Raw genomic sequence first — 18,316 nt, 5'->3', positions numbered from 1 at the left:
CAGGTTTTGCCAGCCTGGCTTCCTCCAAAGGGCAAAGCAGAATCAGATAATGACAGGTAGCCTTAAACTTTTAATCCCTGTTGGTTTTTCTTCATTAAACGACTGTGACACTGCGAGGGGTTGCCATTCATCTATAGATGTGACTATGCCTGCACTCAGTTTTCGTACCCTGAGGTTTGCACTTGCTGAGAAGGTATTACAGAGCGGCAATTTTCATCAGAGCTGCAGACTAACAGCACAAGGTACTTAACTGTCAAGAGGCAAAATTCTCTGCAGGACAGAGGTTGATTAAGCATCAGCTATCCTGGATGTCTGTAAATACCACAGAAATGAAACAAACCTCCTACCTTTGTATGGGCTCCCATCTCACTGTCTCAGCAGCAGGCCAGACAGCCACTCCTTTCCTTCTCGCTACTTGCCCTGTTTGACAGGGAGACCCCCCCACACGCTCATGAGATACAATAACAAAAACCATCTTATGCACAGCAGTGCTCTGGAGGTTCCTCCCGTGGGCAGTCTGAGATGCCCAATAGCCTCTCTCATCCCTGTTAGCTGGGGGGATAAGGTAAAAGAGGGTGAATGCCACAAGAAAACTCCCTATCCCACTGAAGGATCCGCACACTCTCTGCCTGCTAAGAAACTACTGCCACTATAGGAAAGAATATGAACAAGATGAACAGGATTTTATCTTTTTTAAATTTTGTTTGGCTATGTGACAGACAGACTGCTTTAGTCTATTAGCAGAGCTGCTCCGATTCTGGCTAATGCTTGGAGGGGAAAATTCCAGCTGCTGCAGGCACAAATCAAGATGTCTCAGACAAGCACGCAGCAAACAGCAGATAAGTGGAAGAAACCTTACATAGCCTTACTGCCTCTGCTAAGCCAGTGGGCTGTGAAAGAAAGCCCAACTAGTCATGCCTTCCTTAATTCCTGAGTAGAGGAACAGAATTTGGACACCCTTTGAAAGAGCATGAAGTGGGACTTAAATTATGTGGCTAACATTAAGCTGTTTCAACAGAGCAGCCTGAAATCAATGGTTGAGGGAAACGGGAAGCAGTCTGCAAAGCCAACCTGATGGTGGAAGGGAGCATAGGAGAAGGTGTTAAAGCAGAGATGTAGACTAGGGCAGAGCTACACTAAAGAACAGCAGAGACTGGAAGTGGAGGAAGCTAACAGAAGAATTTGAGGGAAGCAGTCAGAAAAATAACACAGTCAACACAGGCTACTTACGTGAATGGATAAACCATGGCAGCTACTGAAGGCTCGTCCCGGGAGCAAATATAATCAAAGTCCAGCATTCCTTGCACAGCCCGTGTCTGCATCCCCCAAATGATAGCTTTGGTGTGACGGCTGAACAGGGTTGTAGCTTTACCTGCTCAGAGAGAGGAGAAAAAAAACCAAGACACATTCAAAATGTACATCTGTGCAAGACAAAAGCTGCAACTTCGCCAAATGTCTGCTGAAAGTCTCCCAGACGAGCGTATTCCCCTCCCTCCAAGCTGAACCCAACAGGTGAACTGCAGGATGTAGTAGCCACACTGTCCAAATTAAGGAAGAAACTGTAGATGAAGCAGGATTCTAAACACAATAGCCAGGTTTTGGGTTTCACAAAATGGGCAAATGCTTAATCACGGGGGGAGCTGGTGTAGGAGAGGAGGGATAAGTGAAAACTGCCTCTTCCTCTTCTCACACAGGCCACTCACGTTCCTCCCAGATAGTTTTTTTTCTGCAAAGCTGAAGAGGAAGGAAACATTGAATTTTATTTATTTGCATATGGCCTACAGTCTGGGAGAACCACAGGACGTTTGCCTCCTATGTTTGTCATGGTACCACAGTAGTGTGATAGGAAATAAAAAGAAAAGCAGGAAATGGAGGGGACAAAGAAAGCAAAAGGAGCTCTACATACTCAGCTTTTGTTTTCAGGTTTTTTTGATGATCAGAATCCAACACAAACCTGATGGCTCCAAGAATTCATATATGGCCCAAAAGTCAGCTTTGGAGGACAGAGTCACAGGAAAGGCGACAGTTCAGCTAGTGAGGATGGACTCTTTGCTTAAGTATATTTACACCACTTGTCACAGCAAAACATTGAGTTCCTCCCTTTGACTCCAGGCAGAGTTAATTTTAAAACTCTTAAGAACTCAGAGCTGATCCAGCTGCTGATGCCAACTCAGTCTACCACTGATTTCTTTTTGGCTTTGAATCAAAGGTAAACAGCATTAGGGATTAAACAGGATACTGTTCTTCTGGCTTTAACAAGAAATCAGTCACTGTTCTCCAACCCTACATGTTCACAATTTAGGTGTACTGCCACATGACTTGTTATTAGGAAGCTGCCTACCCTGAAAAATGTCACCTATCTTGCAGGTGCCTGCAAGGAGGTAAATATCAGGATTCATAGAAACAGGAAAATGCAGGCCCAGAAAGGTGATGCTGTTTGTCTGAGACCACACAAGGAAGAATCTAAGAGTTCCCCTGTTACTGTCCCTCCTGTGTGACAGGGGAGATGGCTTGAAACTCTGATTCAGCAGTTTATTCTCATCCAGCACAGAGCTCAAGAGAGTGCTTAAGTCCCCGTAACATCACTGAGCACAAGCTTTAATGGTTTGCTGAACTGATAAGGCAACAAGAACATTTAGTTCATTCAGTGACTTTTCTGTGCCCTTCAAGGCTCGTAAGTACAGCACCTGCACTATTTTGTTTCCCTTTGAAACAAAATGACAGTTATTAGGCATGGTTAGTGATTCCTTCTTTTTGAAAGCAAAGAGAACAGAGCTTTTCACAATATGCCTAGGTCTGGTTTTCTCCATAATGATTGGGGGGGGGAAGGGAAGAAAAACTAAAGTTTGAGACCTGTCCCTCTCTCCCCCAGAAATAATAAGTTTTTGTGCAAAGGAGTATGTGATTTGCACTTGAAAAAAACAGATGAAAAGTTCGTATGGTGATAGCTAAATACGCTGGGCAGGAGGGAAGGGAAGGACCAGACAACACTGCAAACTTTTGGAGAGAAAAAACAGCAACAAAACCAAGAACTAAAAAAGTCAGCTGCCAGCGAGGCCAGGCACATTCAGCTAGTCACACGTGTCCTACCTGAACCAGGTCTTGAAGCTGGGATTGCATCTGTTAAAGAGAGAATCACTCATGCAACAATATGACAGAGTTGGCTGCTGTCATCCCAACAGCAGGGCGCCTGCGGCAGGGTGCTGCAGCTCCCCTCCTCCCCACAGCACTCAGGCATTTTGGGTTTTGCTTCTGTTAAAACACAAGTGGACTGGAGCACTCTCCACTGCACTTCCTCTCCAAATACCTGGACATCAAATTTTGCATTTTGCCATCTAGAAACTTTTTGCTTATCCCAGCACAAACACATTTCAGGTTCAGGTGGCAGTTCCTTGCACTGCAAGCTCTATGGCGCACGTATTTTCAACGTCTTTTTGAAGCATTGCTCATGCAAAATTCTGTGCACAACGATTACGAGAGCAGTAGTGGGTTTTGTGATGCGTTTCACCGGAATCGGATTGAATCTTGCTGTCATCATGTTATACTGTTGTAAACGAGGCCAGTATCTCCTCGCATTCAAGGGAAGAGGACCAGGACGTTATCGCATTCTGTCCTGCCCAATTCTGCTGTTGTTTTATGCCCATACAAGATGCTCTTGCCAATAAGGCTTCCAACAAATACGAGCAAAAGGCTGCCAAAGCTCTTGCATATCACCATGCTAAAGAAGCTTCCTACAGACTTCAGTAAAAAAAACCCCCAAAAATTAAAAAACAAGACAAAACCCCAACAAAACCACACAACACACCACACAACACACCTCTGACCCTAAATGTGCGAGAAGTACGTCACAACTCCTACTGAACTGACTGACTGTAGAGTGTTGACCCAGGAAGCTACAGCATATACTAAGAAGGACTTTCTGAATACCTACACCGTTCCAGCAGCATCCCATGGGAACACCCTCCAGGTACTTAACTGGAAAGCAGGCCTCAGTTCAGCAACCACAGCATAGATACACAAGGCCAGTGGACAACAGATTAGAGTAAGGGGACATGGGAAAGCTGGAGTTCTCAAACTGTGCTGCTCCCTTCAAAGGAACATCCCAGATCAAGGCAACTCTGACTCACCTTGTGTATAAGCTAATGGCACAAATAAATTACAACATTCTAAAAGCACTTAATTAAATTCAAAACAAAGATAGACAGGTACCACAAAATTGCTTCCCTTTATATCCAGAAAAAGCATTAATCTAGTCCACATTCTCTCTTTTGGAGCAGAAGAGAACTGCTAGCAATCACTTCCAATGCTGGACTTACCAAGAGGCGCTGTTGGTTTTGCCTTCTTGGCTGGAGCAATGTCATCTGGTTTGGACTCTGAGAAGGAAGCTGTTCTGCTTGGTGCTGGAGTCTGAAAGATTCAGAAGCCAAGTCAGTAAGGGACAGTGTGCCAGATAAGGCCTGGAGCATGTAGGAGGAGATGGCCACTTTGGCTATGCTAGTCTACAAAGCAAACCAAAAAGAAAGTTATTTTTGAGATAGGACCATTTCAGTCAAGCGAGGGGAAAACTCCTAAATGACCAAGTTCCCAGCAGATGCAAAAGTCACATTGTTGGTTTTGAGGGGTCACGTTTTCTGCACAAGCGAGGTGAACGTTGGGATGACCCCTCCTGATAAACCATGCAGGCAGAGTCACTTTAGTTTTCCTAGAGCTTCGTACAAATACAACAGTGGCCAAGATTATTTCTGGCCTGTTCAGAAAGGGGAAGCTGCCTTCAGGAGGCTCCTCACAAGCGTTCCCTTTCACGGAGGGGAAGGCACTCACCGAAGGGCTGCCGCTGGCGTTGAGGAGGAAGTTGGCGGTGTGGGCTGCAGCGGGCGGTTGGTTGGGAATAGGCCGATGGCCGAGTGCCATGCCCACAATAGCAGTCATGTGAGTCTCCGTGCCAAAGACATGGATGGGGATCCCAGTGGTCTTCCCTGTGTGTGCATACAAGAACAGTCAGCCTTGGGGGAAAAAAGGAACAAGATGAGCTTCTGCTGAAGTGAAGCATTTAACCTTGAAAAGGCTCAGCAGAAAGCAGGTGGAAGAAACAAGATGCAAGAACAAAAAACTTAAGGAAATATTTAGTCCTTACCAACTTCTCCCATGACACGTAATCCTTCCTGGTAGTTTGGGCCTCCTCTTCGCACAAAGATCCTCACCTCATGCTCTTTCAGAGGGCCTTGGTAATCTTTAATTGCTCTCACGATGCCCTAAAAGAAACATACAGGACAGGTGAGCTGGGCAGCCTGATGCTTACCCTGTTCCATCATCTCAGGAACTCCTGGAAGAGATGCACTCTCAGCCTCAGCACAACACTGAACTGGGGAGAATGGCTTGGGGTTGATGACCGTGGGCATTTGCTGATGCTTCTGAATAGTCACTTACTTTAAAAGTGGCTGCTACATTGGTGAAGTTAGCAATGCTGCCTCCAATGATCAGGATTTTACCTGAGGGAAGAAACACAGATAAATAAAACTGTTTTAAGAACACAGTGTACTGTACGATCATGAAGTAGTTTAGGACATAAAGTGAAAAAATGCTGCAGTTCAGACTAGCCAATAGTTTGCAGTAAGTTGTGTTTAGCAGAGCCTGGAAGATAAGAGCTTTGTATCAAGAAAGAATTTTTCTGATAAGAATATCTCAAGCCACATTTGCTCTTTGCTACATGGAAAACCACAAGTCCTCTCTCTGAAGCAAGAGCTGACAGAAATCCATCACCGTTTCACTCGGAAGGCAGCAGTACATTAAAAGCTCTGCCAGGGACGTCTAAGCATAGTTAAGAGCCCAGATTTGTTCAGTTTTTTCCCCACACCCAGTTTCACAGCTGAGCATCTTTGAAATTGCAGTGACTCCTTACCTTCAGGGTGCTTCTCTCGTGTCATGAGGGAGAGAATAGTCTTAGCATAGTCATAGGTCTGTTGCTCACTTGGGGCTCCTGAGTATTCCCCATAGTTAGCCAGTTCATTCACACCCCCCAGGTCACAAATAGTGTCACTGTAAAAAAATTTAAGAGATTAGTTATAATTTCAGTTACTGTAAAGGTCTTAATAAAGCATTCCAAATTCCTGGGAAAGTCGGACTTGTAACAGAGAGATCATGCTGTCTGCTGAAAACAAAGCTGCTCTTCTCTTGTTGCCAGTTGTGATTAAACTTGTTTTACTTCCTAGATATGATGGAAACTCAGCGACTATCACAGCAACGATATTACCATAAACAGCTTTCAGCTTGTTTCTTTCCAAGTCAAAAAGAAACCATATCTCAACATCCCAGAATTAAATTATCTCTAAGGGACACCGAGTTCCACATCTTGGTAAGAAATCTGCACAACATCTTCATTCTGAAAAGGTCCCAAGCAGTCATGGCATGGGAAAGATGACTTTAGAAGAGTCTCCTTTCTGGAGGCTGCATCAATTATTTTCTTCCAGTACCGTGAATCCACCCCTCTCTCTGGAACCCTTGTTCCTATTACCTGTAAACCACAGAGGCACCGCCACCAGCCACCATGGTCCAGATCCTGCCTTTGGGGTTGAGAATAGTAAGTTTCAAGCTGGCTCCACTCTTCGCGTCCAGATCAGCAATGTAGGCTTCCTGCAAACAGAGCAGCACGCATTTTAAACTTCCTTCTGCATCCTCCTTTTCCAAACCAGAGGGTTTGTAGTGCTGGACCTGTCTGGACATGCAGAGCTCCCACATCTCCTGTCAACTACAAGTAAGAGGAGAGCAGAACTACAAACACCATTTTTGCAAGGAACAGAGACCAAGCTTCATCTCCTAGGTGCCAGGACTGATTTGTGTTAGGTGTTCTCCAAGACCAAAAATTGGACTAGATGTATACAGCTCGTGCCATTTTGTCTGTAACAAATTCAAAGGGGATCAACCTGAGCATATGCTCATATTTTGATTCTTTCTTGGAAAAAAAAAATAATCATACCCTCCAAAGAATATGTTGTCTTTATAAGGCCTGCTGGTTTGTCTCTTGCTTGTCCCAGGTGAAGTCACAAGTGATTGCTATAAATAAATTTGATATTACTTCATTTGTAGAGTGCAGATCCAGAAGCAGATTTTTCCAGCTTTTCACGTGCAAACAGGAAAGGCAGCCGACTGTTGGCTGTGTTTCACTAAGCTGTACTACACTGGCCTTTCCATGAACAGTGGTCGTTTCCTCCACTGCTCAGGGAAGCTCCCTGGGACGCTCCCCAGTTTCATGGTTCCGCATACAACAGTCACAGAATCAAATGCCTCTGAACTGAAAAGTCTTGTTCTGACCTCGTCTGCAGACTGAGACCAGAGGAAATTTAAAATCAACACACCCATGGCTACACACTCTCTGGCTGTGCTGCAGCCAAGAATGTAATCACCGAGAGAGCTGTAATTTGGCTCAGGATGGTGTTCCTGCATCACAGTGTGCTTGCCTGTTGTGAAGCACTTCACTGGGAGTTCATTAAAATTCTCAGCAAAGGCACTGCCGTAATAACCTTCACAGTGACTTGCAGAGGGATGATTCAGAGAGACAAAAATTGAACTAATCCTTTTAAGAGCAAATCGAGTTAAGTGTTGGCATCCAGCAAGCTACATGGAGAGAAATAGCTAAATGGATTTCCTGGCCATGTTACAAAAATCTTCCCCAACTGAAGTATAATTATAATTAATAAAAAGTCAGGACAGACATCCTTTTGGAGACAGCAGAGCAGTCACCTGAAATAAGTAACAGAACAATTAAGGAGAAAGTTCTACTTCCAACAGTTTTTGAAGCTGCTGGGAGGCTACATATGAAGCAGTGTTTATGCAACCAGTAGTACAAACCCAGGGAATTCTCAGAAATGCCTGTTCCCTCTCACTTTAAAACAAAAAGGTTGCCTGTAGGCCTCTTCTTGGCCATCACTTTTCAGGAAAGCAGGTGTATTGACATCTTAACTTTTTACTCTGAAGTTTGAGAGATGGTAATTATTTTCTCTGGATTCATACTTGCACGCAGAATTTTGCACACAACTGGTACTCTACTCTCAGAAACAGTAACTGAAACGCTGAGGGAGCATCAGCTGCCATCTGCCATGAGGCTGTCAATAACCAGTGCTCCAACAAAAAATAATGTTGCTGGCAGGGCAGCAATGCAGGCAAGAACCATATAAGGAAGATTGTACAAGTACATTCAGCTATGTGCCAAAGTTCTGAAGTTAAATATAAGCCTCCATTTAGAAAAGTCAATTCTGAATTAAAGAACTGAAACAACACCCAAGCAAAGATGGAATCAATTGCAGTTCAGAGTGCGATTAGAAGTCCTAGTACTACAGCAACCTGTACACAGGTTTGCACAAGCTGTTATCGTGGATAGCAATGCCAAGGTACTTGAAACACAGCAACAAAACCCACAAGAGAGGAAAACCTCAACGCCATGGACATACAAGCACTGAGGAATTCATCTTATTGTCCACAACGGAGGGATCTGGGCCAGAGTGGGTTGTTACTTGCCTCTGGGTAAGCTTCCCTGCCAAAGGGAGGGGGGAACTCCACATCCCCCCATTTCACTTTGCAGATGTAGTCAGCAGTTGCATCAATCTTCGCAGCCAAATCAAGGATGTAGACACCATCATTAGTCACCACTGCATTTGAAAAGAATACCAGAATTAGCTCTGTTTTACACAGAGACACGCATTACAGATTTACTCATAAAATGTGATACCATACAGAGATCATTACAAAAAGCTAGGTCACCTTTGTTCCCCTTCCTCCACATCGGTCATTTAATTGTATTTCCCAAACCCAGAGAATTTCCTTAAGAATTAACTAGTGACCATGGTCATGGACCAGGCCCTGGCTCGGGTGCAGTTTTTATATTCTTCAGTTCTGACTTAGCATGCCTTTCAATGGAATTTTTCATTTCCACCAGGCAACTAGATAACCGAGAACACCTGCAAGCAGTCCTCGTTTTGGATTCATTTAGCTAATAGCTCCAGGACACAACACAGCCACTTTTGTACTTCTTTTGCATATGCTATCTAGTATTGTTGCAAACTACATAAAACAGAGAAGGACAAAGTACACATTTCAGTATTCTAGAACAGAAAGTCCTGCTCCCAAAAATATCTGTTACCTAATGGATTGATCTCGAGGTATGTGAAATATAGATCTTCATAAAGGTTGAACAGGCCACAGATGAAGCTAGCCAAGATGCTGTAAAAAAAATGTAATACACATTCATTAAAGCAGCCAAATATAAAGCACAGCCTGCTCTGCCTCATTTATATTAGCAGCAATCTGCAAATCTACTCTGTATCAATTTCTTTCATTCTCATTCATCTTCTCTGGAAGAAGCCTAGGTGATGACTCAAGGAAAGGAAGACCTTGATGACTCATCTTAATTACACTCCAAACTCTGCTGAGAACACAGTTGCTCACAACTGTCATATAGCTGTTCAGTCTGTTTAATCTCACAGAGAGACAGAAATGCATCATTGTCTCTCGCTGTCAGATATGCATCTCTGTCAGAACTAAGCTTCATTAGCTGGGATGGGGAAGAGACTGCAGTAAACTATATTAGCGACAGGCTTCTTCAGCATTTCAGTGCTGAACAATGCCATCAGTGATTACGTTTGGAAAAATCATGATATATTTAGACAACTAGTTGTAGGCATCTAATTAAAGGAGATGCAGAAGAAGCTTTGAGATCTACAGATAAGCTTGCAGTAAGCATAGGAATAGCAAGAGAATACCTTCTTAGACTAGGCCAGAGTAAGGGAGAGTACAGTTCTGAATTAGCAATCAGATTCACATCTTATCACCATTTCTACTAAATAAAAGAAATTCTTCTACCCTGGCACAAATGATGAAAATTCAATACATGTCTCCAACGTCTCAGAGGTCGAGACTTCAGTAGACTGAGAAGTGCTCCTGTCAACGGAAAGCACTATGAACATCTATTTTGAGTTTTAGAAGAGGCTCGGATAAGGTCAAAGAACTTGGATTTAGGATGCATGGCATATTCTTGAGAGCAGCAAAAAGGGTAGGAGAGAGGTGAAACAGAACAAAGGGGTGTTGCGCTGAAATAAAGGAGAGGAGCTTGTGGCTGGCCGGCCATTTCCGGCGCTGGGCATCTGTACTTACTCTTTTTTATTTGCTGGGGCATACTGCAGGAGGTGTTTCTTTACATCTGATTCATTGAGCTTTTCATCCACCGCAACAAGCAACTTCTGAGCTTTGGCATCAACATCTCCCACGTCCACACCCCCTTCATGGTAGAAGAGTACATAGTCTCCCTCACGGGCAGCATATATGCACACATAGAACTCTTCCTCCTGCACAGACCCAGGCACAAACATTAGCAAGTCACACCCAGAGAAGACCCTGAAGAAGAGGCTCTTGTGTCAATGCTAGGGAAGGGGCAACTGAGTGCACCGCTGAGCTTTCCAAGGAGCAGCAGCACTGGAGGGGCCCAGACACCCCCAGGGCTGCACAGGCTCTGCTGGCCTGGGAGGGAGAGCGGCAGTGCCCAGAGTGCTTCATCCCGGTGAAACGTGCCAGGGACAACTTTCCACTTCTGGAGAAAACTGCTCCCATCTCACACAACTGAAATGCAAACCGGGGTTCTTTCTTACATGCACTGAAAACACCTCTTCCGTCGGTAATTATACCCTCCCGCAAACTGTGGCAGAGTCTGAATATTTCACCAGCACAAACTGAGATATCTCACATTAACAGTTTGTTATCCACACTCGGGAGCACCAAGGAGCAGTGAGCTGCCTTGACCAACTTGGTCCCTCTCAGGTGATCTGTAACTGCCTCCCAGCAGAGTAACAGCAACCAACAAGATTATTAACAGCTCTCCGCGCGAACTAATGCGCCCGCACGCGGCTCTGACCACATGCATCGACACTGTCAGCTTAACAGCACACTCCCAAACTTACGTTTTTCTCCACTATATCAATCCATCTAAGCCGCATGCAAGTCAAGAGATTTAAAAGCACTTTTTAATGCTTTATTTGGTATACTAACCTGTTTGTGAGGGACGAAGGGTTCAATGAGAAAATTCTTTAGGATTCCCTTGGCATTAGCAATCTGTAGGCAGAAAACAAGACAAACACCCATAAATGCTTGTCCAATATTCACACTTACGACAGCGTAAGGCAAGCTTCAAGAAATAATCTACACTGCTCTAAAATCACTTCCTCCCAAGCATCTCTCCACTGTGCTTCCTGGGGAACCATGCTCCTCCAGCACAGCATCAAGCACTATCACTGCTAGACACGCTGCTGTACCACTCCAGGATATTCGAACTTCATAGGTTACAGGAATCAGTTGCCTTCCCCTTTCCTACAGGGACAAATGGCTATCAGAATTACAACAGAACGGCTCTTTTTCACCCCCTGTCCTGGAGACAGCTCCTTTACAGAGCACTGCTTAGTGCAGAGTGAAGTATGATGGCTCGAGCTGCTTCTTGGAGCTCCGAAAAAAATCAGAAGTGAAAGAAATCCTGAGCTAGACAGGGAGCGGCAGGAGCAGAGGCCTCTGCCCAGAACTCGCCCTGGAAGTGGTGTCAGTGAGCATGGAAGAGTAAGATCACTCTTTAGCCTCTTCCTGCACGGACAGACAGCTACAGCAAGGTCCCAGGAACTGTGCTGCGCGGGCGCTTTCGTGCTATCCAAACCAAGTTTCCTGGCTCAAGGGGCCATGGGAGATAGCCCCTGCTCCCGAGGACACTGCTTCAGGAGCAGACATCATTGGTCACAAGTCCTTGGCACAGTGCTTCCTTTAGATGTGGTTGTTGTATTGTGCTAAAGACGCAATTTCAACATCCATGGTTTTCCTGACGGGCAGGCCCACAAGATGCAGTTGCCTGCTGTTTCACAATGGCCTTCGGGCAAGCCTCACTGGCTTGGCCGCACAGCTCTGTGCCAGAGCCAGCAGCAAATCAATCACAGTAGGGCCAAGGCATCAGTTTTCTTGAGGCAGCAGAGCTCTGTCAGCTCCTGAAACACAGCAGCTGGGATGGCAGGCGTTTCTTTATCATTAGCATTGCAGTATTGTTCCCAAGAGAATAAATATTACAAGCCAGCATTGAGTTAAAATAAGGACTTGAAGTAACACTCAGTCATCAGCCAAGACACACTGGCTGGCTACAATAAAAGGACAATTTTATGACAACTTTTATACTTGTCTTGTTAAATCTGCCTTGGGTATTAAAGGGAAGCAGCTATGCCAACTAGACATTGCATTTGCGCTATCAACTGCTGACTCCTAAGTGGAAAGTATTTTCAAAATGGTACTAATTCCTGCTGAGCTCCCACCACACAGGCCCTACACAGGGGACAGCGGCCGGTAAACAAGGGAGCACAGCTCTGTGCTCCCTATCAAGGCATGTCATTTATCAATTCTCATTTACCAGCAAGAAGTTCACACGTGGGACAGTTTCTCACTTGCTTTGGCATCAGCATAACAAGCATTTTAAACCACCATAAGCCAGAGAAATACCTGTGCGCCAGCTCCCATCATGCAAGTAGGCAGAAAAGGCAGAACAAAAAAGCCTGATGTTTTTGTTGCTAAGGTGGCACTCACCGTGGTTTCTTGGCCCAGACGCTGTTTGAGCCAAACCTTCACCTGATCCAGAGTGAGGTTAATTCCAACCAGTCCAAGCTTCCCACGTCTCTTTATTAGCTGATCTGGCTTCACCACTAAACGCTACAACATTGTGCAAGAGGGATTAAGAGAAAGAAGCATTAAAAAGAGATTTTGGTCGAGCGATTCTCTGCAGATAGTGAAACAAAAACTTAAATTCTGTACAGCAGAAGTCCTTGCAGAATTTCTTTAGTGTCTTGGCAAACCCATCTCCTGGTACAACATGCCTGCAGGTTTTTTACGCTGTACTTTGAGAAGAGCTGCCTTATTTCTACTCAGACATGAGCATACATTAGACTGAGGTGACTGTTTTGGCTGTTTTTGATAAACTTCAACAACTCTTAAAGCAGCTGTTAGGATGGGGTATATGTACTGACTTTCGGAAAAAAAAACATGCTGAAAAGCATACAGCATCCCCACAGTTTTGCAAACTGTCTTTGTAAGATGCGTTATTAAATTAATATTTCTCTGTGAGCAGAGGCTCATAAGGAGAAACTCTTAGAGTCACAGCAAGCACAGCCAGCTGCTTACAAAGAAAGCTCCTGCTGTCACTACATACTCCGCATATGAACCTGGCTAGGGCCAGGGGTCCTGCACATTTTAGTCAAAAGCTGTTCCTAGGTAACACACTTATCTCTAGGTTGCAAATAGATTTTTTTTTTTAAAAAAGAAATGGGTGCCATTCTCCTGTACAGCTGATATGTCCTGGAACTTCAGCAACTTGCAGTGTAGAGTCAGAACATAGGATGTTACAGTACAGAACGCTGATGGTGGTCTTTCTGCCGGACCCTGTAGCCCTTTCTAGCATTACAGAAGTTTGCCTTAAAGGATAGATAGCATCCTTGCTCCCTTCTGGCTTTCTGCAGGTCTCTTTAGAAGCACTGCTGGTATCTTCCAGCAATTCAGTCATGCACTTGAGTATGGAACATTTAATTACTTAGGGTAGGGCTTCTATCAGTCAATCAGTAAAGGACTGTGAAACACTCATGTTCTACCAACCAATGACTTAATATAATTAACCACTGAAAAGAAGCCAGCTTGGACAGCTAACAAAAAGAGCTCTGGATATATTTTCTCAACAGAAAGTGCATGGCTATGAAACACAAATAGATATAAAAGATCTTGCAAAGAAAAAGCAAAAAATTAAGTTTTCCCTGATGTTTTGCTCGCACAGGAAACCTAAGCAGTATCCTAACTGAACGTAAAAGCTAGCCGCGGAGAAAGCACTCCATAATTTCAGAAAGTAAGGGTTTGAGAACAGGAACTGACACCTCAAGAGACTCTTGCTTTGTCTGAATTAGCCTCATTTACCTTGTTTGCAGATATCTCTGCTTGTGCATTTCACAGCCCTTTAAGGAATTTTATAATCAGGTCCCCTAGAAGGTGATACAACAGCCTTGAAGCAAGGCTTGTTTCTTCATCAGCGTTGCAAATGAATGTTGCAGAGCAGCAGCAGTGACCGGTCCTTTGGGAAAGATCTGGAGCACAGTCCTGCTTGCAACCTGCCACAGCACAACATGCCGTGCCCGACAGAGCAGCTTGGGCGGACAGAGGTTTGTCCAGGGCTCAGCTGCAACAGGAAGGCAAGTCACTGTCCTTACCTCGCTCAGAAGCCAAGGGTGGTCCTGGATGAGTCGTGCCCAGTCAGTGTCTGGGGTGACTCGGGCATACTTGAAACGGTTCTGGATGGCAGAGGATGTGCAGATATACTTATACAAGAACTCCTTCCCCGTCTGCTCAGAGATGGCTTTGGCTGACATGGCTACCTAGTCTGAATTAGGAAAAAAAAAAGTAATCAGGAGCAGAATCCAGTTCCCACAGAAAACTCCCAATCATCTAGCTCAGTACAAAACCAAAGCAAATACAGAGCTGGGGCTGTGTCTCTCCATTATAAGACTCGCCTGATAAGCAAGAATTATTCTGTGTTGCTTAAAACTTCTACCCTATTCCGCTGCCCTGAACACTACGTTGGTCCAGCCGTGCCACAGGGAAAGATGTAATCCTTGCAGCTTGTCCCGGCCACCACTGTGGCTTTACCAAACCTGCCAGCTCTGAGCATCGCCCCAATCTCGGGGAGCACTCGGCTAAGGCAACCTGTCTCGAACTACACAGCGCCCAGGTTTGTTGTTGTGGGATTGGTGTAACACACCTACCATTTCTTCTAGTTCAGTACCAGGGAGTGACAAAGCAACAGGAGAGGAAAACCCTCCCTCCCACTTGTTTTCTTATGCAATGCCACATTTCCAGTCTGAGCTTGACTGCAGGCAAATTAGCAATCCCCCATACCTTTTTCTAAAGGGAAAACGTTGGCAGGATTATCAAAACCAGAACACATTTACATCATTGTTTTATTTTTTGTTTTAGAACCTAGATGTCTTAGAAGCAGGTTCACATCCTACAGAATAAGATGCTCAAGACAACAAAGATTAAGGTAAGACAGTTTGGGTTTTTTTGGGGGTGTTTTTTGTTTTGGTTTGGGTTTTTTTGAGAAAAAAACATTAAAAAATTCCTAATTTGAGGCCTTTCCTGGAGATGGCTTTCTTCTCTTCTAAAGAGTGTATTCTAAACTGACATAAGTAAATGATTTCTGATCTCAAGGCTGTAACTTTTCTTTCTGATATGCAGCAACAAAGTCAAGGGTGTCAAAGATGCATTTATTTTTAGCTGCAGTAAACATTTATTTAAAAGAGTATTTCATCCCAGTGAACCTGTCTGCAAGTGTCAAACATCAGAACTGAGTCTTGTGATCAGCCAGAGGTCAACAAGTGGTTTTGATTTTTCTGAGGGGTCAGACTGCTGACAGAGAAACTCCAGCAGTGGCTCATGGTGCATTCTGAGTGACGGGAGGTCAAGTTCCCCAAGCACAGCCAATGTGGAAGAAAACACAAAAGCATGCTTAGGATGGTTTCTGGGAGAGCTGCAAAGCAGAAAGGCACTAACACAGAAAAGAAGAGCTTAGATTCCATCTGAGTATCTGGACAGTGAAGTATTCGAATGCCTCAGTAAGACCAATTAACTGCCCATGCCATCACAAAATAGATGCCCCACTTAAGACCCACAGAGGGAAACAGTTAAGAACCCCACAGTTATTTCTTGTGCTACCTTCTGGGTAATAACCATTAGTAATCAACTGGGTTATTCATCCTATAAGCAAGCACAGAATATGCCAGGGAATAATTAGCCATCATTACAAATAAAGACCTTATGCCTTAGAGCAGGAGGAAAAAGGTTTGGTCCCCCCCTCAAAACAGACAAAAATATTTATTCTGCAGAAAAAAGTAGTAGTAGGCAGGTTGCATTTTCTGTATTCCTCTAGACTGGAACAGGCTGTGCTCAGTAAGGACTGTTGTTGAAGGCTGTTAACCAGGCTTAAGAATTGGCAGTCAAGTTTGCTGCTAACATCTTTTCAAATGCAATTCAAGCATTAAAACAGAAAATGAGAAGCTACAGAAAGGGCAAAAGATGTTTAAAAAACCAGCATTCCTGCTTTCAGAGAATTACTGATATGTAAAACTCCAACATGACTGCAGTACAGCTTCCAATTTAATCCCATTTCAACACAGCATCAGGCAATGTTTCTGAAGCACCCTATCTTTCATCATAGAATCAAAACCCCATTCTTGTTGCCACAAACACTTGCACCCAATACTTAAGTCTGCCAAGAACCCCACTTTGTTTTTAGTACCCCAGTGCCGAAGTCAACACAGCCGAAGGAGAGGGAAGCCGTTGTGAACAAGCCAAAGGAGACCGAGCACATTCTGTTTGGCCTTGCAAAGCAAGACACACATCCTACCATTCAGTCCTCCCTTGCAGCCCCCTTTAACCTAAGAGCTCACACAAATGCTGCGCTGAGGCTGCTGTGTTAGATGCATTTGCTAAGAGGCATTCCTAAAAATATGTATTTTGCTCTTCAAAGATGCTGTGGGAATAGAGTTGTCTCAGAAAAGCATTGTGAGCCACTGAATTATGTCAACTCCTGGTGCTTCAAGCAGCCATTCGGCAGTAAATTCAGAGGCAATCTAGAACTTCCATTGGATACGCCTTATTACAAAAGAGGGAGTGACACTGAGATAACACAGCTATCTAAAGGTGAGGATTGATACACAGCTATTGTGAAACAAATAACAGCAGCATCTACTGGAAGAGGAAGCAGAGTCAGTGAAGGGGAAATGCTGGGTACCAGTGGCTTAACCTCAAACATTTTAGGAGTCAAGAAGATTATGCAGTAAGCCTTTCAGGTAGGCTGCAATTCTAGCTGTAAGCTAAGCACAGACACTGAAGCTGGACAAATGTTCATCTCTTCTTGGTGTCAAACCACCACAGCTTTTTAGAAGGACGGGAATTTTGATTGGAAGGAAAGGGAGGTAAAGGGGGGGGCAAAGCACGCAACAATCTCAGGGGGAAGCAATCTGCAACAGGTAAGCAGGAGTGGCCAGACACATGGCAAGGCAGCCGACCTGCATGTTGAATGGGCTGCAGACATGGCTTCTTGTGCTTGTGGAGCAACTGGGCATTTGCTGTACAAAATCCCATCTATTGCCAATTGCAATTCTCTGCCCATCTTTGCCCTGCAAATGCCACAAAACTGTAGGAGTGGAAGCTGTGTTGTAATCCACATTAAAAATTCAAAGGTTAGCAGAGTTGCTTTGACTGCTTAATCTTTATTAGCAAGAAAGCTGCAAGAGAGAATGGTTTAACTACCAGATACCAACTAGAGTTTGCTGCATCAGCCTAAGAAGAACGTCAAGTGGGTTTGCAGAACTAGTTTGCATCTATCCTCTGCTAATTGTGGATCAGTTTCATTGTATCATTCCGAGACAGCTTTTTCCTTCATTATGAGGCACTGTCTGTGCATCAGATAAGCATTGTCAAAAAGAATATGCCAGCTTCCCTGACCAAAAGCTTACAGCTTTATCATATGGTCAGTTAGCCCCAGGCTAGCTACAAAGGAAGACTTTCCAAAGCTAGAGAAGCAGCTGTACATTGGGCTAGTAGTTGGCAGAGCTGTAAGAAGAAAAAACACCAAAAACAAACCCACACCCCAACCGTATTCTGCAAGCACGCACAGACATATTCAATTCCCACAAACACCACTCTGCTACCATGTCTTCACAGCTGCACACACACAACACAGTAAGTCATCTGTACTGTAGTGCTGAAAACTTTCCATTACCATTTTTGCTTTAAATCAGTGCTATTTCTGAGAGCAAATCCTGCTCCCAAGTTACCTGCAGCTGTTTATTTTGCCTGGTAGGAAGCTGGAATACCCTTGCCTTCAAAGCCCTTCAAAATCCATCAACTGCCGACTCCACAATACGCTAAAGGCCAGTCCCAGAGAAAAAAGTATCACATTTCACTGCAGTAGAAGCAGATGGATAAAAGAAAGTGGCAAACATATTTCTTATTCTAAAGAAAAAACCTAAGTATTTTTCATTTCTCCAGAGTGACACAGAGCCCCTGAACAATATCGCAGATCTTCAGTCCACATTTACAAATTAAAACAAGCGAGCTGATGCTAGTTATGCCAATGACCAAGATGTAATTGTCTGCAATTGCAGGAAACTGGAGCCAGGTCATCCCTCAGGTCTTATTAAAAACAGTCCTGCAAAAAAAAGTCCGTGGGAACAACAGTGACATGCATGGGATTGCTTAAACCTGAGGGACA

General features: G+C 44.3%; 1 protein-coding gene across 1 annotated transcript in view; it reads right to left on the bottom strand.

Annotated features, from left to right (window-relative positions):
* Positions 1 to 18,316, bottom strand: part of ACLY (ATP citrate lyase) — a 30,321-nt gene that overhangs the window by 7,906 nt on the left and 4,099 nt on the right. The window contains exons 2-15 of the mRNA XM_059830364.1: positions 14,253 to 14,422; positions 12,592 to 12,714; positions 11,032 to 11,094; positions 10,144 to 10,334; positions 9,134 to 9,213; positions 8,512 to 8,642; positions 6,512 to 6,630; positions 5,900 to 6,036; positions 5,428 to 5,489; positions 5,135 to 5,252; positions 4,822 to 4,976; positions 4,317 to 4,407; positions 3,091 to 3,120; positions 1,231 to 1,372 (exon numbers count right to left, since the gene is read on the bottom strand). Of these exons, the coding sequence (XP_059686347.1) occupies positions 1,231 to 1,372; positions 3,091 to 3,120; positions 4,317 to 4,407; positions 4,822 to 4,976; positions 5,135 to 5,252; positions 5,428 to 5,489; positions 5,900 to 6,036; positions 6,512 to 6,630; positions 8,512 to 8,642; positions 9,134 to 9,213; positions 10,144 to 10,334; positions 11,032 to 11,094; positions 12,592 to 12,714; positions 14,253 to 14,411 (1,601 nt within the window). The 5' untranslated portion in view covers positions 14,412 to 14,422. The remainder of the gene's footprint in view (positions 1 to 1,230; positions 1,373 to 3,090; positions 3,121 to 4,316; positions 4,408 to 4,821; positions 4,977 to 5,134; positions 5,253 to 5,427; positions 5,490 to 5,899; positions 6,037 to 6,511; positions 6,631 to 8,511; positions 8,643 to 9,133; positions 9,214 to 10,143; positions 10,335 to 11,031; positions 11,095 to 12,591; positions 12,715 to 14,252; positions 14,423 to 18,316) is intronic.

Source organism: Gavia stellata, chromosome 28, assembly GCF_030936135.1.
Source record: "Gavia stellata isolate bGavSte3 chromosome 28, bGavSte3.hap2, whole genome shotgun sequence".
NCBI classification, from domain to species: domain Eukaryota; kingdom Metazoa; phylum Chordata; class Aves; order Gaviiformes; family Gaviidae; genus Gavia; species Gavia stellata.
Note: the sequence above shows the minus strand (reverse complement) of the source record. Positions and strands in the feature narration are given on the sequence as shown.